The sequence below is a fragment of the Thunnus albacares genome, chromosome 11 (genome assembly GCF_914725855.1).
Source record: "Thunnus albacares chromosome 11, fThuAlb1.1, whole genome shotgun sequence".
Lineage (NCBI taxonomy): Eukaryota > Metazoa > Chordata > Actinopteri > Scombriformes > Scombridae > Thunnus > Thunnus albacares.
This window is the reverse complement of record NC_058116.1, coordinates 10311850-10336373: the sequence shown is the minus strand read 5'-3', so window position 1 is coordinate 10336373 and position 24524 is coordinate 10311850. Positions and strand designations below refer to the sequence as shown.

The 24524-nt window shown below is 41.5% G+C and overlaps 2 protein-coding genes across 2 annotated transcripts in view; both read right to left on the bottom strand.

Annotated features, from left to right (window-relative positions):
- si:dkey-100n23.5 (cyclic AMP receptor-like protein A) overlaps positions 1-15177 on the bottom strand; it is a 52179-nt gene extending 37002 nt beyond the window's left edge. The window contains exons 1-8 of the mRNA XM_044366416.1: positions 14985-15177; positions 10147-10199; positions 9227-9281; positions 8227-8283; positions 8062-8122; positions 5772-5859; positions 2812-2901; positions 2256-2294 (exon numbers count right to left, since the gene is read on the bottom strand). Of these exons, the coding sequence (XP_044222351.1) occupies positions 2256-2294; positions 2812-2901; positions 5772-5859; positions 8062-8122; positions 8227-8283; positions 9227-9281; positions 10147-10199; positions 14985-15065 (524 nt within the window). The 5' untranslated portion in view covers positions 15066-15177. The remainder of the gene's footprint in view (positions 1-2255; positions 2295-2811; positions 2902-5771; positions 5860-8061; positions 8123-8226; positions 8284-9226; positions 9282-10146; positions 10200-14984) is intronic.
- A 2798-nt stretch (positions 15178-17975) lies between these two features.
- Positions 17976-20068, bottom strand: mid1ip1a (MID1 interacting protein 1a). Its single transcript, XM_044366320.1, has 2 exons — positions 19944-20068; positions 17976-19679 (listed from the first exon to the last, which is right to left on the bottom strand). Exon 2 carries the CDS (start codon positions 19295-19297, stop codon positions 18809-18811), a length of 489 nt encoding a protein of 162 aa, XP_044222255.1. The 5' UTR covers positions 19298-19679; positions 19944-20068; the 3' UTR covers positions 17976-18808.
- Positions 20069-24524: the final 4456 nt, after the last annotated feature.

The following is a 24524-nucleotide window of genomic DNA, read 5'->3' as shown; positions in this document are numbered from 1 at the left end:
GCTTGAAACTTGGAGAAAGATCATCACAGACGCACACAGATTCAATCATTCGGCCTCAGCCTGGCTTTCCCTCCAGTGCTGCTCTGAAGTGAAGGGTGAGACATGGATGAAAGAGGCCTTAATTGAAGTGCTCAGTAGAAGATGAGAGCGCAGTGGGGACCCGTCTGTGGTGGTTAGTGCTCGACTGCAGCCGTCAACTTTGACCCACAAGATCCAACTGCCGAAGGAAAGATCACGATCTACCTGTTCAACCACTTACCCAGGCCCCAGACAAACTGAGAGACAGAAAGAGAGGAAAGGAGCAGGGTGTGTGTGTAGCGTAAAGGTTGGGTTGCCAGATGCATAAAATCAGAAAAAATTTAATAAAAGCTAAAAAGAGTCCACAGACATGTTAGCAGCAGTGTGAGGCTGTGCTGCGCTTTGAGCTACATGCTAATATGCTCGTACTGACGATGCTGATAACGTTTGCATCGTTTGCCATCTTAGTGCCTTGCTAGCATGCTAATACTTGCTAATTAATGTCATCAGTTTTGTAGATTTGATGCTAGATTCAAAGATGGGGATCACCAAAGTTATTTCAGTTCATCCTGAGGGGAGCATGAATGCGTGTGCAAAATCTCACGACAATCCATCCAACAGTTGTCGAGAGATTTCACCCAAAACCACAAATGTCAACCTCACGGTGATGCTGGAGGAAATGCATTTGTTTGAATGTCTGGACACAATTTGGTGCCTATCCATCTAGTAGATGTAGCGATATTTCACAGGATAAGTGAACACTTTGGCCTTCCATTGGTGCTAGAGGAAAAGTCAGGAGATTTTAGGTCTTTCTGGGGGGCCATGAATGTTTAGTATAATGCTGTTTTGTGATAATCCATCCAGTTATTGTTGAGATATTTCACCAGGGACCAAAGTGGTGGATCGACTGACGCTGCCATCCCTACCCTACCACAGCTACTGAGGCTAAAAATACCCTGGTGATCATAATTTTTCATTTGTGAACATAATTTTCTCAGTGCTATGCCTGACCAGTGCCAGTGATACAAACCGATGGGGACCTCTAAGAGTGGTGACTCAGCTAAGCTCGAGTGCTTCCAATTGCTGACTCAACCCTTGAAATTCTGCACCTCCGTCACACGGCCCTCTGCTTTTCACTCTCCTTCCTCTTTCATCCCCTTTCACACAGCCCTCCAAGCCTCCCCCGCCTCCTCTGTCCTGTCTGCGCGCTTCGCTGAACTCTGATGAAGACACACTACGGGGCGTGGGCAGAGACGAGGGCAATATATTTCTCTTACTCTCCTCTCCTTTACGTCCCGCTATGCCGCCCTTCTTTCCTTCTCCTGCTGAGTAATTCCCGGTCTCTCTAACTGTACCCCGTATGCCTCCCCTCCCACAATTTCCACTTTTCACCTTCAATACAGCAACCTCTGACCTCCTGCGCCTTTTCCCTGCAAGCTGTCGGCAGAGTGTGCGTGTTTGAGTGTATGTGTTTTATCCTTGACGGGTGCTGCCTTGGCCCCTAATCTCTCATCTGGTTTGATGTAATTAGAGCTAATGAAGATTCCCTGATCCTCTGAGCGGCTCGTCCCCCTGGGCCACGACAGCGTGGAAAAGTAGAAAGAGCCGGGGAGCAGAGGAGCACTGATAAAAGAGACACAGGCTCGTTTAGCACAGCTGATAGCTATGTGTTGTTCTGCATGTGTATGTGTGAGTGTTTGTCTGTGTGAGTCTGTGTGTGTGTGTGTGTGTGTGTGTGCTTATTTGTTTAGAAAGATTGATTCCCTGCTGATGCTGCGAGCAGCAACACGATTACCTTGGCTCATAGCGAAGTGTTGTTGTGTGCATGTGCGTGTGTGAGTGTGTGTTTAAGTGTCTGCGTCGGGGGATTGGCAGAGCCCTTGCAGACTTAGGGCCAGTTGCAGAAAGCAGTAGACAGGCATAATCCTTCATAGCCGTCCTAAACACTTAAATACACAGTGTAGCAACTCCCCTAAATCTGACAAGGCAGAGGCAGACACATGCACATCCACAAATGCGCACACACACACACACACACACACACACACACACAAACGCACACACATCTTGGCCTCACACCAAGAGGGAAAAAACCCTGCAGGCTCCCCTGACATGCAACCCTTCACATTTCCCCGCAGTGACAGCCCTCGCCCCCACCCCACCCCCCACCCCCCTCCTCCTCCCCATCTCCCCCAGTGGGGGAAGCTTTGATGGCGGCACTGAAAGGGTCTACTTACATCCCAAATCTCCAGGCTACGTGATCGTCTGTGATCCAGCTGGAGGAAGAGAGAGAGAGAGAGAGAGAAAGAGAGAGAGAGAGAGAGAGAGAGCGATGGGGGGGTTACAAAGGAAAGGGAGAGCGTGAGCGGAATAGAGACTTGTGTGACTGCGGAGCGGGAAAGCTGTGCAGCTGTAGCTATTAATAAGCCGAGAGTGGAAAGAGAGAGCCGAGCCCGGAGATTAAGGCTCTGTCCCAATTCTCATTCCACCGCCTCCTCTCCTCGGCCTCTTCCCCCTTTCCTCAACCCCTTAACTACCCTCCAAACAAATAATGCTTTCCCTATTCACCACCAAGAGCTAGAGTCTGAGTGGGCGTTTTACTGTTCAAAGATGTTCTGATAATTGCCAATTTTTATCACATAAAATCTTATGAGGGAAGGAGTCTGTCTGGAGCTGGAATGAGGCCAGAGCTGTGGCCCTCCTTGAAAGGAAAGACATTTAACAGAAAATGCGCTGTCGCTGGCTGACAAAACAAAGAAGCCGCGATGTAGCCGGATGTTTGGCTGTACTCACCACCAGGCTCCTGCGGGGCCGTAGTATCCCTTGAGTAGCGGCAACGAGGACATGACCAGAGGAACCCCCCACGCCATCACATGGTACAACCTGATAAAAAGGGAGACGTTTATTTCATTATGAGCAGCAAGACTGGGGAGCTTTGCCCCTGAGAAAAAAAACAAACCCAATAACGAAATTAATCCTTTTCCTCTTCAGTTCATCCTTTTGTTGGCATTCACATCTGGGTCATTTTTCAGGTGCAGACAAATGCCTATACAGCCAGACTGCCAATACTCAAGGTAATAGAAACCATAATTACCCCCACTGTTGTGGAAAATATGATTTGCAGAAGAGTGGTCTGCATCAAAACCACAAACAGGATGTGGATTCTCACTCAGCGGGTTCTAGCAACAAATACATTTCAGGACTAAACTGGGTAAATTGTGAGGGAAAAATCTATGTTTATGAGCTTTATTGTATAAAACAGGCTACTTTTATAGTTTATGAAAGTTTAAGGGGTAATATTGCCTTTCACTGAAAAAGGAAAAGATCGTTGACAGCCGTCTAAAAAAAAAAAAATCTCAATCACTAAACATGGCCGTGAGTGTGTGTTAGACAGATGAGGTGTGTGCGTTCCAGTGTCTTTGGGTGTGGGCGTCGATACTTTATAGAGCGAACAGTGTCGCCCGGTCAATAGAGTGGAAGTCCTGCCCTGACTTCTTCCAAGTGCGGTCAATCGAGCAGAGGCGACACGGCTGACACACACTCTATCGTTTTCTAGTCCCGCGCCACACACACACACACACACACACACACACACACACACACACACATCACACACACTCTCATTCTATTTCACCGGGGCACACTGTATTCCTCGCCTCTGCCCCTGTCTGATGGACAGCAGTGTGAGTGTGTGGGAGGCGGTGGAGAAAGAGAGAGATGGCTGGTGGTTTAAATAGAACAGAGTGGTGGGTGGGAGAGAGACATAGGATATGTATAGATTCAGAGAGCAAAAGAGAGAGTGTGTGTTTAGATCGAACACAAGAGGGAGCGTGAGGGAAAAAGGGAAAACAAGGGACAAAAGGGAGAAGAAGGAAATGGTGGAAGCACAAAAAAAAAAAGAGAAAAAAATCAAGCAACTGAGCGATTAAAGGAGAAGAGAAAGCAAGGGAGGGAGGGGGAGAGAGAGAGAGAGAGAATAAGAGAAAGAGAGAGAGTGTATGTCAGTGGGAGGAGAGATACAAATGGTGAAATCAGTGCTGCCATTCCCTGGCGTGACGATTGGTGGAGGGGGGCTTGTCAGGAAATCAATGTCGAGAGCTCGCAGACCCACAGACACGCAGCAGCGGCAGCGCACACACCACACTCTCGCAGCGCTTTGAGAGGGAGATGACGAGGTCCAGAGCAGAGCGCAACATGGGCTTAATGAGGCACAGCAGGACCGCAACACGCTCTGCATTTCACACACCTGCACGCACACCCACACGTGTCGACACGCACATGCGAGCTCATATAGAAATCTCTCTCGAGGCTCGATCTCATTTCTCGCTGCCTTACACCACTTCTTTTTTCCCCTCTGTCTTCAGCTTCACCGATATCTCTCTGCCCTCAGCGCACAACGGATTCAGTAAGCCTGAATCTATCCCTCAAACACACATAAACACGCATGCGCGCACACACACACACAGACACACACACATACACACACACATACACAGACAGACAGACACACTCCCTATCCTCTCTTGCATCCACTTCAATCAGTCTTAGATCATCCAGCCTCCGTTCTCCATCGCCTCTGGCGATTTGTTCATTCATAAACCATCACAGTGCCATTGCGTGTGTGTGTGTGAGGGAGAGAGAGAGAGAGAGAGAGAGAGAGGAAAAGAGAAAGAGAGAGAGAGAGAGAGAGAGAGAGAGAGAGAGAGAGGGTTGGACGTTGGGTTTGAGAGCTGAGGGGTAATTGTGCATGCATGCAAAGCCACATACCTGCCCACCTAAATACATACAGCTTATCTATGTACTGTCAAGCCTCCTGACGCTCTGGCTTCACTTCACTCTAACCTATTAAGCCTGGCTGGGTTTTTTTCCCTTCACATCATGTGTGACCGGCCACATGCAAAAAAACACAGACATGTCCCTCTCTCATGTTGGTCCCCGTGGACCCATGAGTGGTGTGCAGCTGATAAGGCTCTGAAGCGTAATTTTGGCCCCCAAGCAGGCCCTTTCCCTGTGCCCATAAAGCTGTCTTCCTCTGAGTTATACCGCCATTATATCATCTGGCTTATTGCTAATCAATGCAGGGAAACTCCCATGGGGGGGCAGCAGGGGAGGGGGGGGCCCCCTCTCTTTACCAGCCCAACCCCTCACACACAGAAGGGTAGGAGGGGTGTGCACACCTACAGCATACAACCATGAATAACTGACTTGACTTCGCAAACAGAGTTGCCGCTAACTTGTTAAAGCTGCTTCTTTCTTTTCCCGCCCACAGTGTGCATACTTGGTTTTTCTGAGTGTGTTTGTGTCACAAAGCTCCACGTTAGGCACGGAAAATGAGAAATCTCACACACACACATACACACACATACAGGCAAATTCACACTCGCACTGTGGAGAGTGCTCATGGGAGTTTGAGCGACAGAAACATAGAGCCACAAAGCGTGAAGATGGGTGCGCATGCACGCGCACGCACAAACACACACTTAACGGCTGACACTCACTCCCTTTTCAATTAGAGCGTCGGCTGGCTGGAACAGAAAAGGAGGAAAAGGAGGAGGAGGAGGAGTGGGCTGTCAATGCTCAGCGGAGGGACACATGCACTAGCAGACCGAACACACACACATAAACGAACACTCGTAGGGAAGCGGCCGCAAAAAAAATAAGACAAACACACCTGAAAGGAAGACACAGAGGCCAATATATAGACAAAGAATGACCTGTTTGTGCACATGAGGGACGAACAGCCTCCTACTCACATTTCATATCTTTTTGTGCTTATTTCTCTGACCAGGTTGAGGTACAGGTTCAGTGTGATGAGGCAAACCCAGGCCAAGGCACTCCAGTCTGCGGAGACACACAGAAAAACAACAAGGTCAAATTACAGCGCAGCTCCCTGGCACACAACATGCACCTGCTACTGTGTGTTCAAACCATGTGTGTGTGTGTGTGTGTGTGTGTGTGCATGTATTTCACTTTTTGATAAATGAATGCCCATTCTGCAGTAATATGAGGGAAACCTGTGGCTTAGGGTGATGGATGAGAAGGGGGAGCTCAGAGAGAGATAATGATGAACTGTGGAAAAGCAGAAGGGAGATAAAGTAGGAGTGGGAGGCGAGAGAAGAGGAGGAAGCGAGCGGGGTACATGGGTGGGGGTAGGCTTGAACGGGGTGGATCAGAGCGAGTGTAAAGACACTGAAAATACAAAAAAAAAAAAAAAAGGAATGAAGAAAGGGAAAAGGAAGGCGCAGTCAGTAGAGGGGAAAAAATGAATGTATTTTACAGAGACAAGGAAGAGAGTTTAGAAAGCTCACTTTCCTTTTTCTGGCCTCGATTTCAGCCCTCTTCCTTTGTGTGTGTCTGTGTGTGTGTTTCTGTTGACAGGACAGGCAGGGCCGGTCGTCACAATGATGGATTCCCTGAGCCACATACTCAGCTTACTCAGTTTCACAAAACAAAACCCCATACACATGCATGCACACGCACACACACACACACACACACACACACACACACACACACACACACACATAAATATACAGACACAATTCTTACACTCAGGGAACCATTGGGAATAGTGTGCAGTGACTAAGAAAGAAGGAGGCTGGCTGTCTATGTCATTATCACAATAAATCACTGTCATTGGGATTGCCAATGCACCTTACCAGACAGCAGCCGAAGCTTTGCTTTAACTTGTCAACACCCGTCTCAGCTTCACCACCTGTCCTCGTGCTGCCCCTTCCTACCATCTTCCTCCATTTCAAACACATTTCATTAAATTTTATTGGTCGAAGTTAAAAGCAGAGCTGCGCTATGCGGCTCCCACTAGGCTCGGCGCTCCGCAACAGAACAAAGTGCCTGTTCAGCCGGTGTTTATGTACAGTAGTTTGCCCTCAGCGTGAGGATCCTCATGATAAACCGAGGTGACACACACCAAACCCTGCAGTACTAACTCACTGCCCATTATCCTGTATCCTCCTGAGTGTGTGTGCGTGTGTGTGTGTGTGTGTGGTGAAGTGTCGTATTAGCGTCAAGCCCCAACTAAGAATCCTAATGCTAATCAAGGCTAAAGGTAATTGCAACAAATGTCGTCAATGCAAATAAAACCGAGAGTGTAAAAACAAGAGAGGAAAAAAAAAAATCCTCTCACTCTCCTTAAATGAGAAACTATAAATGTCACCGTTTAACCCAAATGAAATTCTGTATTGTGATTGGAGGAAAAGCATCTCCTCATACAGGAGGTGGATATTCAACATTTAAAGGGTGATGAAACACCGAGGTGTCGCCTTTGGAGGTGGCAAACTGAACGGCTGTGATTGGCCAATAACTTCACAGCATAGTGTTGGACTCTCAAGTGTTACACCATCATCATGGGTGTGGCGCTCTTAGTATGGGTGTGTGAATACTGTTCAATGATCTGCAGGTTTAACTAATGCATTACTGGTCTTGACAACTAGTGTATATCCTAATGACGCCCTTTTATTTTGACAACGTCTGAAGAGAATGTACAGACTGAGTCAGCAAAATAAATGCAAGGAGTATAGGCCTCTAAAAATTGTAGCGATACCATATGAGAGAATAAACATATAAAAAGTATATAAAAATAGATATAGATAGATATACTAGACGGTAAGTTATGGTTAGAAAAATAGGATTAAGTTTTGAAAGCTGTTAAGAAAACTGTGCAGTTGTTGGGTTTTTTTGTATATCGTATAAGCATCTGCCAGGTTTTGGTCGGCTTTTTGACCAATAACAGTGACTTAACAATTACTCATGTAAAAATAGCAGTTTGTCGCTTTTAAAAGCTCACTGCATCTCCTTTAGAAACAGCTCTGCACATTGCATTTCCAACTGCTATAAGCTGGAGCAATCAGTGTCAAGGCACATTTTGTTCTCCAGGCAAAAAATGACATGATAAAGTATTTTCTGTGGTGATATATGAGTCCTTCAGCAGATGTCTTTGCTGGATCTCTGCTTTCTTTGCTGACTCACTCGTCCCCATTGTTAAAAGTGTGCCAGTGAGCAATTAACTGAGTTTTTTTGTCTTACCAAAGTACGTTAGCCACCAGGCCTGGAAGTCACAAAGAGATCCCTCTGGATGGGACTCGCCCTGGTAGAGGGAAGGAAGAACAGCACGGGGAAACATTTTCACACCAACAAAACCCAAAGAAGCAATTATGTGTGTGTTTAGTGAAACAGACAAGAGTAACTCACCATGACATATGCTACGCTGTCGAAGAAGGCAGCTACAGTCAGGCTGAGAATCATCTTCTGTACGGAGAAAATGAGACAAAGACATGAAGAGAGATTCTATAGCAAAACACCCCCAGTAAATATACCAGTGCATAGATCAAATGATCACTGATGTGGCTGACAGGTTGGCATACGACTTCCCAGGCGACAACTGCATGAGAATATCACAGAGGATTCCCTCTATATGAGACTGAACTCATTATGTTTTTTGATGAAATGAATCAATAGTCTGTGCACTACAGAATTTTTGTGTCCAAAAATGACTCTGCCAAGACTGCAGGAAGAGGAGAAGGGGAGGAGGTGGAGACAGAAAAAGAGCGCAGGAGGGCCAGAGAGCACTAAAGACTATTGACTGACGGATAACCTTTGCAAGGGGATGGAGGTGAGGAGATGGTTTATGTGGTGTGAGAGGAGGAGGAGAGGAGGAGGAGGAGGAAGAGGAGGAGGAGGAGGTGAGGCCACTCTCTGCGACCTGGTCCAGTGGTAATAGGATCCATGAGAGCCCCACGTTAAGCTGTCATTTACTTCAGATTAGGAGGATAACTTGGTGCGCTGCTCAACCTGACAGACCTGCTGGACCGGCTTCAAAAACAAAAACTGGCTCTCAAGCAGCACACTCAAACAAACGCTGAAAAATAAAACCCTAAATAGGTCAACGCGGAAAAAAAAAAGTGGAGAGAAAAATGTAATCAATATTATTTAGCGTATATCCAGACCTTAAGTATAGCGCAAACCTCTTCATTTTGAGAGGGAGAAAAAGCACAAGACGGCAGTCATTATCACAGAATAACCATGAGTCAATTAACTCCGCAATTGATTAATCTGTGCGTTTTAACTGGGTTCAATTATGCCAAGATTTGCCATGGCTAATTGAACATATTTCCTGTGGCAACGAAGCAAACAGAAATGCAAAAAAAAGAAAAGGAGTCACAACATACTGTGCATTGTAGCGTAAATTTACCTGAGCCAAAGAGTGATACCTGCGAAGCAGCCAGATCACAAACAGCATGAAAATGCTGTAGAGAGAGAAAAAAAACAGTGAGATGTTGCATGTTAATTATTATATGGGAAACAATTTGAGCACTGATGTACGGTCTCTGGTGCACATAAATGCATCATAACAACTCAAACACTTATCTACACCATCTCTCTGATAATCTTAACTCCACCTGCTGATATTCTTTTGCTTGTAGCAAGACCACTGACCATTAAACGCGTGTTTAGACAGAAACCAATAAAACCTTCATCTTTGTCAGAAAACCTGCCAGAGACCTGCTCAGCAACACTGGGGCAAAATGTTGAGGCAATGACTTCTAGATGTTCCAAAAATACAACTGACTATTGAAACAATGGCTCCAGCGGCTTGTAGTTAACAAAGCAAACAGATGTTTTCCAGAAGAAACTGGGGTCCCAACATACAAATTTTATGTTAAGTCATTTATTATCTGTGGCTGTGGACTTGCGATTGAGACATTTTGAGATAAATCATTTAGTTTCATTAGAAAACAGCCTCAACAACAGCTGGATATTATAAGTTTCATAATAATAGTATTTATTACAGGGTTACTGCAATGTGTTGCATTAGATTGTACAGGTTAATGTTATAGTTAACCTCCATCATAGATCTATTACACTTTCACTTGTGAAAAAAAACGTCAAAGACCTGTTAACAGATGTTTTATGCGACTGTTGATGTCACATTTTAGTAATGGTTATACCCAGTTATCATATCTCATTAAAGATAGAGCTTAGCCGAGAATCTAATGTGTCAATCTCAGTGTATCACTAAATCATATTTAAGAACAGTCTGGTGTAAAATAAAAGTCAGGGATTCAAGACAAATAATCAGATGAGAAAGAGATCATTTGAAGAAATATTCACCATCCTACTAGGGAGAAGGTCCCCGTGGCTCGCTTTACTGTTAATATCACCACCTGTAAATCAGAAACAATTAATTACTGTGAGGCTAATATCTGTAAATAATAAAAAAAAACCAATGTATTAACGTATTTGTTGACTTAGAAATACTCTATGTAGTGTTTTTGTTTTGAGTAAGGCACTGTGCAAATTGGTTGAAATGTGCATCACAAATAGTGCATTGTCATCATTATAATCATAACCTTAGAAATTACTGGGTTGAGAAGACTGTTATTTGTTCAAGTGTCTCTTTTGCGTGTTTACGTACGTGAGTGCAAGCATGTGTGCGACTACGAGGAAATACAATAAAATGGGATTTTGCAATCGCTTCAAGCAACCAGAGCATCAGATATATAAATGTTTACAACATAGCAACAAGCACCTAAGACACGTACGGTGTATCAATGTCACCTCTACACACATTTGACCTATTTAACATGTTATAAAACACAGAGGGTGTTAAATGACAGCTGAGTGAAATAAATCACAGATAAGCAGATGGGTTAGTGATAGTGCCAGATATTCAACATACTTTGTGCAAAGCCACGAACTGAAAGTGAGCTGAGAGCTACTCCGAGAGAAACAAGACAGTAAAGAGAAGAACCAAGGAATGAAGAGAATGAAAGATGTGTGAGTCAGTCCTGTGAGCTTCTGGAGGAACTAGGGGCCTGCAGTAGTTTTACATTCAAAATAGAGTAAGGCACGTCTGCACAATCAGTTGTGCGACATTGCTCCTGTGATTTTTCACACACACTGACACACAGTGACAAAGCCCTACCTTCGATGAGTCTGATAACCTCTGCAAAAACACTGCTATGTCATGTGTTGCCCTATATAGAAAACATCTACTGCCAAAAAAGCCAGGAAAGCTTCTAATTAAATGTATCGAGAGTGGATGTCAAATTGTATATAGTAAATAGTTGTCGTTGGTTTTTTTTTAGCAGCATTAGTTTTCATCTGCTCAGAAAACACTTGACTCACTAACAGGGACACTGAAGATGTGTTTTCTCTGAGGTCTTTGACTGGTTTGTTACTGTTTTAATTAAATTTGAATGATGGCACCCTGCAAGGAACCGTGGGAGTGTTAAAAAGGGTTCAGACTCTTTGCATTTTTCTACAAAATGTTCCACAAATAGGGCAGAAGCGAGCTTTCTTTTTTGAGAAGTTTATTATGTTATTTTTGGGATCGTTTTTTTCTTTTCATGATATATAAGTCACACAAATATTTATATGTTGGTTAACATGGGTAATGTTTGTATTCCCAACTCTACCAAATACAAGAAAAATTGACAAAATACTAAATAAGACCTGACTGTAGACTTTGAATGACCAACTATCAATTATTTATTGTAGATTCATCTGCCAATTATATTCTCAAGTAATCTATAAAATGTCAGAAAATAGTAAAATTAAAAAAAAAATCCCCATCACAATTTCCAAAAGCTCAGTGTGATGTCATCAAATTGCTTGTTTTCTAGCTAATTGTCCAAAACCCAAAGATATTCACTTTATCATCACATAAGACCAATAAAAGCAGCAAAACCTCACAATTGACTAGCTAAAAGTAGGAAATATTAGCTAATTTTGCTTGAAAAATGACTAAAACCATCGATTGATTGATTGATTATCCAAATAGTTAGCCTACTACTCGACTAATCATTTCATCTGATCTTGAACACTTCGGTCCAGATTTCGGAACATGATATACTCTTATGGGAGCAAAAAAACAATTGAATCATGACTTAAATCTGAGAAAAGTGTTGCTCAACTGACAAAGACACAAAGATGTAGCAGGCATGTCAGCAGCACTGAGGACTCAGATGCATTACCTTCTGTGTTTATTAACAAACAGAGACTGAAATACTGATTAAAAGAATGTATGAATATTTTGAATCGTGAACAGGATAGGAGGTTGGAAAAAAATGGATGAATGCAAGAATATTTTGTCTTTAATTTTTACTTGGAGTGCGATAACAAACTCATACTCGGATAGTAGTCTTGGTCAACGTGGCCCATCTGTATCTAGGTTAGTCAGACAGCATACGGGACGGCGTGATTGATGCTGGCAATTATGAGCTATTGCTTGTCAGTGAAGGAGAGAATTGGGCTCTAAGCGAGACGACATTGCTGCAGCATTCTTCCTCTGATATAGTTAGGCCAAGAGAGAAGATGATAACCTGGAGCTTAATGCTGCTGGCACGCAGAGCAACAACTTCTCACATTAACATGTTCACCAGAGACAGCACCGGTTCTCCAACTAATCTGATCCAAACATACGTACGTCAGCTTTGATACGACAACAAGCTACAATTGATCCAAGTAGGTTATTTCTTAACTAGGTTATTCTGAAGATAAGGAAACTATTGAAAGGTTTATCATAATCTCTTCCTCGAATCCTCAGGGTGTGGACTCAATACCACCAACACCTGTACAAATAAATGCAATTTAATTTGAAGTTATGTTTGTGAAGGTTATGAGGTTCAATTTTTGTGCTTGAGACTTTGCCAGAGAGGTGTGGGTGAAACTAAGCGGTGGCTTTCACTCCATACGTAGCTGCTGTTGCTTTAGTAGATTGCACTATACTGCAAAGTGCTCTTTTTGGAGTGAAGAAATAACAGGAAAAATGCATTAGAGTATAATGCCATCAATTACATTATATTCATTTGGCAAAGGCTTTTGTCCAAAGTGACTTGTAATAAGTGCTTTTAATCATCAAAGCACATCCTTTCCAAACAAACAAACTACAACCTTGTTCAGTGCTACATTAAAGTGTTTGGAGATTTTCTTTGCTTTAGGAAATGAGAAGCACTAGTATGGATTGTTGATATGTAGTATGAAAAGGTGGGTTTTTATGTAGCAGCATTCGAGATTAGCTGCAGAGGTCTGGTGGCAGAAGCGAGGGCTCCTGCAGAGAGAAGGTTGCAGCAGTCCAGGTAGGAGGTGACACGCACCTGGATGAGAGCCTGAGCCAAATCCTCCAGATCTTATACGGGAGGAATCGGGAGGAATAGTCCTGCTTAAACCACAGCACCAAAAAATACCATTTAGTGAAACCATCACCTCTCTGACATAGTCTCAAAAATATGTGAACACCATAAGATTCACTGAATAGGATTGACTCAGTGATGCACAGTGGTAGAAAAAGTATTCAGATCCTTTGATATGGAAAAATAGCAACACTAATGCTCCAAAATACTCCATCACAAGTCCTGATTTTATGATTTTACTTCAATAAAAGTATTAATACTCATTATACAGAATTGGCCCTGTCAGTGTTATATTATTTGATCATTTTTATTGATCCATTAACAAGTAAGCAGTACTTAAATGTTGTATTTGGTCAAGATGGGCTCATTTGAACTGCTTTATATACTGCTGGGTAATTTATTCCATAACAATGCACTGTATTTTATAAGATGATCATGGGTTTTGAACCTAAAATCTTAATCTGCAAGTAACTATAATTGTTAAATATATGTAGTGGAGGAAAAAATACAATATTTCCAAATGTAGTGGAGAATAAAAATGAAATAGTCAAATACAGGTATCACGAAATTGTACTAAAAGGACACATTCACAATTTTTCAAGTGTGTCTTAAAACAACAGTCAGGTGCCCAAATCAAAACACTGAAATAGGTTTTCTCGCTGTAATCATTCCCCCTGTTCATACTGGCTGTTAAAAGACCCCTTTCAAATGCACTTTCAATGTAAGTGATGGGGGACAAAATGCACAGTGTGGCCACGCAGTCATTTTATGTAAGAATGCATTTAAAATTTTATCTGAAGCTTATAAGAGGCTTCAGCAGTCTAAATTAGTCATATCAAGTGGATATCTGCCACATTTACAGTCTTTTTAGCATCAAATTCCCTCTTAGTGTTTCCTCAGACAGTGTTTCCCTGTTGAGCTGCGGTGGAAGAATAGTAACAAAAAGAGGAACTTTGGCACTAAAAAGACTGTAACCTTGAAAGATATCTACTTGATATGACTAATTTGGACGGTTGAAGCTTCATATTAGCTTCAGATAAACTTTTAAATACATTTTTGCACAGAAAGAGGCTTGTGTCCCCCATCACTTACATTGTAAGTGCATTATGAAGGGATCTTCTAAAAGCCGGTATGAACAGGAGGAATGATTATGGCAAGAAAAACTGTTACTAGTTACTTTGTACTACTACTATTATATATTGTTCAGTTCCTTCAGTTGTTGTTTTCTCCACTGTTTTCATGTCTTCATAGTATGTTTCACATTCCAGTTTACACATGAATTGGCCAAACTGGTTTACTTATCATGTCGAGATAAGGAACTCTACATCTTTGCTTATCTTTATTCATACTGGCCAAAATAAACAGGCTGTTTCCACATGCAGGACTGGGTGAGGCTCAAACCTAACATAATGCTGGTTAACATTACTGAACTTGTTATATTAAGTGTGAATAAACAATAGTGACCTCAGACAATAAGCTAGTAGTGCTCACAGCAGTTAGTTTTCCTTGAAGCTAATTTTGTTAGCATCTAGTTAATTGGCCTGTTGAACTCATATTCAACAGGCCAATCAAAGCAGCTAGCTTATTAGGCGATTAACAGCTCAGCTGTACCCTCATATAGCGCCAAGAACCGTGCAGGCCGACTCCATTCACCAACTAATCACCCGATCAATCGAGACATAATCAGTTCGAGGGAGTTAAATTATTATCGATGTCAGAAAAAAGCCACCAAGTAAGTAAGCTAATAGTGTAAGCGTTATGTAGCTAACTAGCTAATTAGCTAAAACTGAATTTACAGTGACGTTGGCTACTTACGCATCGATAGTCTTCTGAATGTGTATTAAAAAATACGCAGCGTGTATCGTTACTGGCTGACTTTGGGTTTTCACTGTCCATTTTGAGTCACGATGATTTTGAAACAATTTGGCTTCGATTTGTTTTTGTTTTGTTGTAAGTTAGCTTTCCTTGTACTTCCTGTTTCTACTGTGCGCCGCAAGGGACAAAAAGCACCACTATCGCTTGTGTATTGTGTAGTAAAATAACCGCTCCTTCGTAATTTATGTGGACTAGTATACTAGTTAATGGACTAGTATACTAGTTAGTACAGGGATATATATGTTCCATCTATCAGTCAGTGGTGGAATATAACTAAATACATTTACTTAAAGTACTTGGCTTAAGAGCTCAGTACTTTGGCAGTTTTGTGATACTTGTACTGTTTACTTGTTCTGCTGCTTCATTCTACTCCACTTCATTTTCTGACAACTATAGCTACTTGCTACTTCACAGATTAAGGTTCACATAAAAAACAAATGATGAACTAAATGTTATGCATTGTTACAGACTGAACTGGCCAACAGTACATAAACTAGTTAAATCAGCTTCACTTCCACCAGCTATAACATTAAAATTCTTCTCACACTGAGATTCTTTTTACATGCATCACGCATACGAAAAAATTCAAATATTTATATCATACATAACTCAGAGGCCATTCTGTTGCATGTCGTACTCTTACAGTATTCTCATAAAACTCACCTACTTTTCCTTTAGTAAAATTTTGCGTGCAGGACTCTTACTTTTTATGGAGTATATTTATACTTTATACTGTTGCTACTTGTTCTGAAGTAAATGATCTGAAAACTTCCACCACTGATATCAATTGACTCTCCTGTGATACACTGTTCAAAAGCTGCAAAATCCCAGGTTTTACAACTTAATAAATACCTTGTTATCAAAATCTGTATGGAGGTTCTACATCAACCTTTGCCACAGTGCTTAGAGCTACATATGTAGTCGACACTACACATGTAGTATAGTAAAAGCATTGACGTTTAGTAATAGCCTCTGACATGTACCTTAAGGTTGATGATAAGGTTATCTCAGCGGATGTTTTTATCTACACTCAAATGCAGAAAGGCATGTTACCTTTGTCCTAATTATGGACAGTAGTGGCAGCATTTCCTGTAAACACTCTGAATCAGAGAAAAGGAAAAAAAGTGTCAAGGTGCATTAAAGACATTTGAGGAGTATTGCTTCCTTTGTTAGTCTACTTCTTCTGCAGCAGACTTTATTAAACTAAGCTTCAAAGCTTCAAAAAGCTTCAAAACAGACACCGGAAAATACTGAAATAAATCAAATTATTGAAGTTTTTAAAAGTTATTGGTCATTTAAAATACTGACTGAAAAATGCTCAAATTGTTCACAGAATGGATTTTAGATTTTTGACTTGTAGAACTGAAAGAAATTCAACAAAATATAATACAGTTCTAGTATTGGTATTTTAGAGTACAGGCCAACTATTATATAAAGATGTGGCCTAATGTAATATAGTGTTATGTGTCCACTATGGCTCATCTTTTTCATTGACTTTCTAAATGTTATGTTTTTAAACATTTATGCATGCATGTGTATATGTGTGTGTGTGTGTGTGTGTGTGTGTGTGTGTGTGTGTGTGTGTATGAGAGAGAAAGAGACAGAGAGAGAGAGAGAGCGACACTGAAACTCCAGCTGCACCCATCTCCCTTTTTGGCCTTTGAAGCTGTCACTGTCAGTTATTCAAACAACAATGAGGGATATCTGGTCTTTTTTTCCCACTTGGCAAGATATTACATAAAATAACACATGCATGCGTGTGTGCGTAAAAACAGAAGTAGTCTCCCTTTTGTCTCTTTTCAAAATATGTTTAAATGTTAAAATGACAGTAATAACAAAAAGCAAAGTGAACTGATTCTAGTGCATACCTATAATTAATATGTATATCCCCAGACGTCAGCATATATGATATATTCACTGATTGAAACTAAACAGTACATTATGTCATATTATTGAACAAAGTATCTCTTTTCCTCAGGCTCTTTGCTTTCAGAGTTGAAGTTGTTCAAGGTGTTGTCACTTTAGTGACGAGCAACATTCCCCAACCTGCTGGTAATTTTAATTCCACCTCTTCCTTTTAACACATTTAACATTGCTGATGGCTGAGGGCAACTTATGATTAATGATGGTGGTTCTAAAGCCATAAACCATCTTTTTTTTCTTTTTATCATGAGATGTATTACCAAACAAGGAGTAAGTCCAAAGATAAATTACCAAAAAAATTCTGGAGCAATTTGTCTCAATGGTTGCAGTAAACACCACTTTAAATAAAATAAATCCAAATCAAGAGGAGAGCAACAGTTCTGACTGACTCCTAACAGTGTTTACATGCTGTCTCTGACATACTGGCTTTCCCATTACAAAAAATAATGAAAACACCTGTTTTCAGAGCTAAAGCTAAAGACACACCCCTAAATAGATGTCAAAAAACATGTTTTTGTCTTGATGCTTTTAGTTTTTGTCTGACATCTTATCCATGTATACTGTACAACCCTCCAAACCTCTGAATTGCTGCCCTCATCTCAGATTTTTCCAGCAATTTTAAGTAAAATGAAAGACTGATTACCAGACTTCCCTGATCCTGAAGTCACAATACTTATTTTTAACTGTATTTTTATAGTTAAAATGTTAAAACTTGAACATGAACAAAAAAAGATACTCAGAAGATGTTAAGATGCATAAAACATGTTTTTTGACCAGCATTCCTACTTAATTCATATTTGAATGTAAAAATTGTCTACAAGTATCTGTTTTTGGTCAGAGGTGACAGATCCCTTGTATATCAGGTATTCCAAGAAATCTATTACTTAAACACATATTTTGATCTTCAGTTTTGTCTTAATTCAGTTTTATACTGTTTTGGTCTATGAGACAATGTTAAAATCTTAAATTTTCTGCATTTATGAGCACAAATACACACAACAAATGGAGTAAGTTCATATAAAAGTTTATTTTAAAAACAAATATCAGTACAAAAATGGTGCAGAAGCTGCGTACAAAAGCATTTGCTTGTTTTGACAGATGGACATCTCCAATAATGCCTTTTACAATAGCAAATAAATGACAATGACAACAATGCATCTCGTGGAAAACCTCTCATTATTCTTTATGCAGAAGAATTATCAGTTGATTCCAGTTCATTGACCATGTAGGACATTAGGAGATCACTGGCAGCTATGAGTAAGCATCTGCCTCCTTCCTTTAAGCACAATTTAAAGACACAGACACAACAGACTGGGAGTAGCGTGGTCATACACAGACAGATCCTTATGAACACACTGACATCATCAGCTTCACATAGAGAAAGCGAAATCTTTTGTCAGTATTCCCCATTAGAGGGACGGTTCAAACGACGGATCGTGTAGTTCATACAGTCCACTTCTTCTCCAACTTTTGAAATAACATTAGGCTCTCAAACAAACAGTGTGAGGTAATAAATTATACATTAAATAAATGCTTAAATATGTTTCACCTGTGTGTCACTGAATGCATGATGTGTACAACACTTTGGAGTGCAAAACATAGAAGTTTGGTGTTAAATACACGAATGCTTTCTTCAGGATCAACAGATATACAGTTAATACCACAGAGTAGACCGACACCATGTAGGCCTATAGACAGAAATAAAGCTGCCCCTTTCTCTACCATCCATATGTTCGTCAGTAAATTTCATCAGTAGTAACAGCAGCAGCAGCAATAGAGGATACTCAAAGTTCAGTTCAGCCAGCCAAATGATTTGCTTCCAGTTTCTGTGTTCTCCAGGCTTACTGGCCCCATCCTCCGATACCAATCTCCTGCTTGTAGCGCTTGGTAAGAGAGTTGGCCTGCAGTGTGAGCTTGCCCAGCACCCCTTGAAGCCCGGTCAGGTGAAACTGGAACTGCTTCTCCAAATCCTCGTCCTCCTCGTCTTCCTCCTCGGATGATGATGATGCGGAGGAGGAGATGGATGCGGACGAGTTCACCCGGGTGATCTTTATGCTTTCCTTGCGCCTCTCGTCGGCTGCTGCGCACCTGACCCCCCACTCGATGTCCGTGCGGATGGACTTGAGCAGCTTGTAGTAGCTGTACATGTCCCCCTCGTCCTCGTCTGATTTCAGGGAGCTCATCTCTCTGTCCTCATCCAGCGGGACGTCCCGCAGCAAACTGGGCACCATGATGGTCTGGTCCATGTTGTTGACCGCGCCGATGAATCGGTTCATGGCGTTGAAGAGGGAGTTCTTCTGTTTGGGTGTTTCTGACTGCTGCATCATCATTTTTGGCGTCTCTTTTCCGTCCAGAAACAGTAGTGAAAGCGAAGGTCCGAGTTTTTTTTTCCTCTAAAATGCACCGGACAGTTTTTCTCCTCTGTGAGTGCCCTGCTTTAATTCTGGGCTGATCGGCTTAAGAGAAGCGGCTGTTTGTCTGTGATGCTGCGGCGGGGATTGGCTGTCTCGTAAATCAGGCGAGCTGTGCTGGTAGTTGGGCACGGTTCTTGTGTTTTTCCCCCTTGCTGAGTGTTTGTGCCCTTCTCGTTCTTCCTGCTTTGAAGGAAGACGGGTGTGCCTTTTATGTATGCAGGTGGTTTCGTGCTGAAAGGCGTTTCCACAACCTGTTTGTCAAGTTCTCCCACTGCAGTTGTAACCGGATCCAGATGACCTGGAATAGCACACAGCAGAGCAGAAAGGTTTGGCACATTGACTTAAGGAGGGGTGGCTACACATTGACAGTTGAGTACATCCCTCTTCAGAAAATGCAGATGATCCTGCGGATTTACTGAAACAACAAATCTCAACGCTCAGCTATTACTTGCTACATTTACAGCTGAATACGCTAAACTGTTTACCGCGCGTAATTACGCACAACAGCTGTCAGTATGCCTTCACTGCTCAACACTAAAGTCTCATCCCAAACTTAACTTACCGTACAATGTGCTGTCCTGTGAATCCACGATTTCTGTTCTAGTGAAAGAGTGGCTCACATTACATCACTGTATCCCACATTCTGTTCCGATGAGCCACGCAGCAGACATGCGGGGTGAGGTCTCACCGGGCGGACCGAGCATGAATATTCATTAACCAAGCCATCAGCCCACTGCTCGGCTTCCAGTAGAACCAATCAGATGGCCATATACATTTCCTCAGAGGCGGGACAAGTCGATGTTGGACCAATGACAAGCGCCACTGTTGACTGCTCACATATAGAAAACAGACGCAACACGTGTTGAGCTCTGGAGCTTTCCAATAATTATCATTTAATTCATAGAACGACCTTCAGAGTGTCAACAACTGTGGTGAAAGAAGTATTTAAATCATTTACTTAAGTAAGAGCAAAATACATTTATTTAAAATACTCCATTACAAGTAAGAATCCAGCATTCAATATTATCAGCAAAATATAACCTACTTAAAGTGAAGTTATCATAACTTTTATCATAAGTTATCATAAGATAATGAAGCAGGTAGGAAAGAGGAAGTTCAGTTACACAAATGTATTCATTTTCTGGGCTTTTATGTTATTATATTTATTATATAAAGTAGCATAAAATTGAAATACTCAAGTAAATTTTAAGTACCTCAAAACTGCACTTAAGTACAGTACTTGTGTAAATGTACTTTCTGGTCACCCCTAAAAATGTGTTTTGTCTTGTTGTCTCTATCATTTTGAGTAACTGCTCTCTGCTCAGTACATATTTAGTGTTGCTATGGAAAACATCAAGGTGAGTTGAATTAGTAGTGAGATAGTGAAGTAATTGGTACCACATCAATGGGCATTCCCAACCTAACCTCTATACTTTTCCTTGTTGCAACTGCCAAATTATAGGACTGTTGGGAATGGGAAATGAAAACGTCATAAAAGTTCAAGCTCACATAAACACTAACACTAACTCCCCTAAAGAAATATTACTGGCCTAGTTATTTCCCCTCAGGGTAACTTTAGTCTAAGCCAGTTACTGTAGTGACAAGCTTTTCAGATTACATTTTAAACTAAACTGTTGCACCAGCCAGTTTCCAGTAGAGATACTGGACAGCTGAGTCCCCTTCACTCTTCTAACTATAGCTGCTGGTAAACAAGGGGGGGACTCCCACATTGGCTCTGCATCAGAAATAGCCCACCGTTAATAATACAGTACAGTACGTGCACAGGCGATCGTATTGAAATCTGAGCTTCAGTAAACACTTCTGGTCAGACTGAAAGTATAGAAACATGTTTTTCACTGTGTGGCCATCAACAAAAAATAACTCTGCCTGTCTAGTGTTAAATCAAAACACATCTGCTGAAAAGAAGTTTAAAACAGATTGTATTACGAAGGGATAGGCTCAAAGGAATTATATAAAGGAGGGCGCGGAAGAGTAGGCTGGTATAGAAAGGTGGCCTGATTGATACCATGTGCCCAGGAAGAGACGCCATTTGTTCTAGATACTAGTAAATGAATCGGTGTTCCAAAATTGTTGCTCAGCAAGAATGGTGGGAATGTGAACATGAATGGTAAAACCTGCTGGAGAGTTTCTCTCTCAGTGTGGCCCAGCCTACTTCCGGCTCGTCTTGGTATTTGTCACTCATATCTTCTTATTTCGTAACTCCCTAAAGCCAGTGATGCAAGAAGTATTCATTTACCTCAGTAAAAGTAGCAATACGACAATGTAAAAATACCCCATTTACAAATAAAAACTGGCAAAGTAACTATAGCTGTCAGATAAATGTACTGGCATAAGAAGTACCAGAGTTCCCTCTGAAATGCAGTAGAGTAGAGGTGTAAAGTAGCATCTAATCTTAAATGTACTTAGTTTCAGTGGTGGGAGAAGTACTTAGAGCCTTTGCTTATGTAAGAGTATGAATACCTCAATGTAAAAATATTCCATTGTAAGTCTTACTGTCAGCTAAATGTATTTGTAAATCAGTGTTATATTATTATAGATATCAATGGTTTATTATTACTGATGAGTTAACATGTAAGAAGCACTTTACTGTTGCAGATACTCAAGTTGGAGCTGATTTGAACTGCTTTATATACTGTTAGCTAGTCATATTTCACAATATGTTCACAGATTTTGTATATAAAATCTTATTCTGCAAAACAACTATTACTGCTTTCAAATAAATGTAGTAAAAAGTATACAATGTTACTCTACAATGTAGCAGTATTCCTTTACTATATAAGTATAGTAAAGGAATAAATTAATTGAGTTTTTTTCCCATACCAATATCAATGGCACATCTGCCTTGGAAGCAGCTTCACAAATAACACAAATGGACTAATCTTATCCCCCTCCAAAGATTAGCTGATCCCAGATCCAGTTAGGGGAAAAAAAGCAGGTCAGCAGAGCAAAGGGTGCACTACTGCTGAACAGAGATCAGATAGGAACATGCTCCAGCTTTGCTCTCTCAGCAGGGCTGTCAATCAAAGCCCCACCTCACCGACTTTCTCTATTCTTCCGCAAAATGCCTTTCCTCTTGTCAAGAGGACGCCCCGTGCCTGAATGCAACAATGAAACCTGGATCAGTTCGGAAGGGTTTTCTCGATTGTGTGTCATTTCAGAAAGCTGAGCATCCAGCGATTACGGCGGGTGTCATCATCATCCCACTGTCTTCAAAGAGAGAGCGAGAGGGAGAGAAGGGAGGAAGTGGGACAGGTGGTGGGGAGGAGTGGGGGCGCTGCACTATAGGAACAGGCAGCTTGAGTGGGAACTCTAGTACTTGTCATCGCAACTGCATGTTACTGAAAAGTGTGAGGCAGGGGTGTCTGAGTTCAGCAGGGAAGCTGGAGGCGAAGCAGCAACAGCAATTAGAACAACAACAGCAGCAAGAACAACAGCAATAACAGCTCACATCACACAGAGACGAGTTGAGTGGGAAGGGCGTGCTAATATATATTACTTTATAAGGTAATAAATGAGATATCACAGTGGATTAGAAGAGAAAGGCTCTGTGTGTTTGAAAGAGGAAGAGAGACCCTGCGTGCTTCCTTTTCACACATTTTTGATAGTGAAATTTCATAACAAGATCACGTCAAAGCAGCAAAGTAATGCCTGTTATAGATTTAATAAGTGTTTTAATCTGATTGAATTAACATTTGAAAACACATTTCTTTATACTCAGTCACACAAACCATCTAATGTAATGATTTGAAGCTGGTTTGCTAACAAAATGTTCTTCTGATGAGCAGCACTCAGTGTAGGACTTTCCCTTTAAACAAACACCATAATGTGATAAGTTTAAAGATCCCCTCCAGACATGTTAAAAGGCATATAAAAAATACTTGCTTTGAATAATAATTTGTTTGAGATGCATTTTATACCATAAAAATGACTATCTACATAGATCTCCTCCTCCTTCATTGAAAAATCTGAAGGAACAGGAAGCATGCAAAATAATTAGTTGTTCATCTTAAATGACTTGATATTCGCCACCATTGCCGACACTGAAGTCATGTTCTTGCGTATATACTGTACATTAGCAAGCTGAGAGGAGTTTACATTCTACATGTGAAAACTTACTTACATTTGGTATTGAATTGTCCAAAATTCCAACATTTTCATTTTACATATGTTTAAATTTGACTACTTTAAAGTCAGCAAAATAAAATATCAGCCTAAATGAAGGACACACAATTTTCCCTTCAGACTTTTATTCCTGGCAGTGTAGAAAATGCTTTGAAACAACATTTAGACCTTCATGTTGGGAATTACATATAATCTCATGTCACATAAATAAAACATGACAAATCTTAATACAGTAATTCAAAAAATAGAGTTCACCTACTGGACCTGGTCAGAATTTTTCTGAATGGATGACCTCAGTATTCTGGTTACTGCCCTGCCGGACAACACCATGAAGAGGGTTTAAGACATGAGACACCAGATATTTTGACATGTCATTAAGAAAAGCAGGTGTTACAAATAACATTAAGGTGACTCTGGTCTATTACAGTGTCCCAGACATGAACTCAAGCTTGAGGATCCAGCATATTTCATCATGTCAACTTTTTCTTTTATGATGACATAAGACACAAAGAAATGGTTTTCTTGATGGGCAATTTTTTCCACAAATACATGGACATATTGTAACTATTTACTCAAGGCTTTTAATTTGAATTTTAAAAAATGTATATTGATGTTGGCTGGTTGCCACCAGTTGGGTATCCCTCTCTTAATGATTGGCATTGTGTGTGTGTGTGTGTGTGTGTGTGTGTGAGAGAGAGAGAGAGAGAGAGAGACAGAGAGAGAGAGAGAGACAGAGAGAGAGAGGGTGGGTGAGTAATAGCGCTTCCCCGGTGGATGGTGGATGATTCCCTCTAGCCTATAACCCATTAAGCGTATTCGGGAGGCGGAGGCGAGGAGGAGGCAGGGCGCTGAAGCCAGCGGCACGCACGCTCCATTAGCGGACCCACTGCCGCGCCGCTCTGCCGGTAATTTGCGTAACGAGATTGGAGCGAGCCCGGTTAGCGCGGTCTCCCCGAGCAACAGCCTTTCTTTCCCTTCATCCCGCCGCTTTTCCGGCCTT

Coding starts and splice junctions, on each gene's coding strand:
- mid1ip1a (XM_044366320.1), bottom strand. CDS start 19,297: ATGATGATGCAGCAGTCAGAAACACCCAAACAGAAGAACTCCCTCTTC.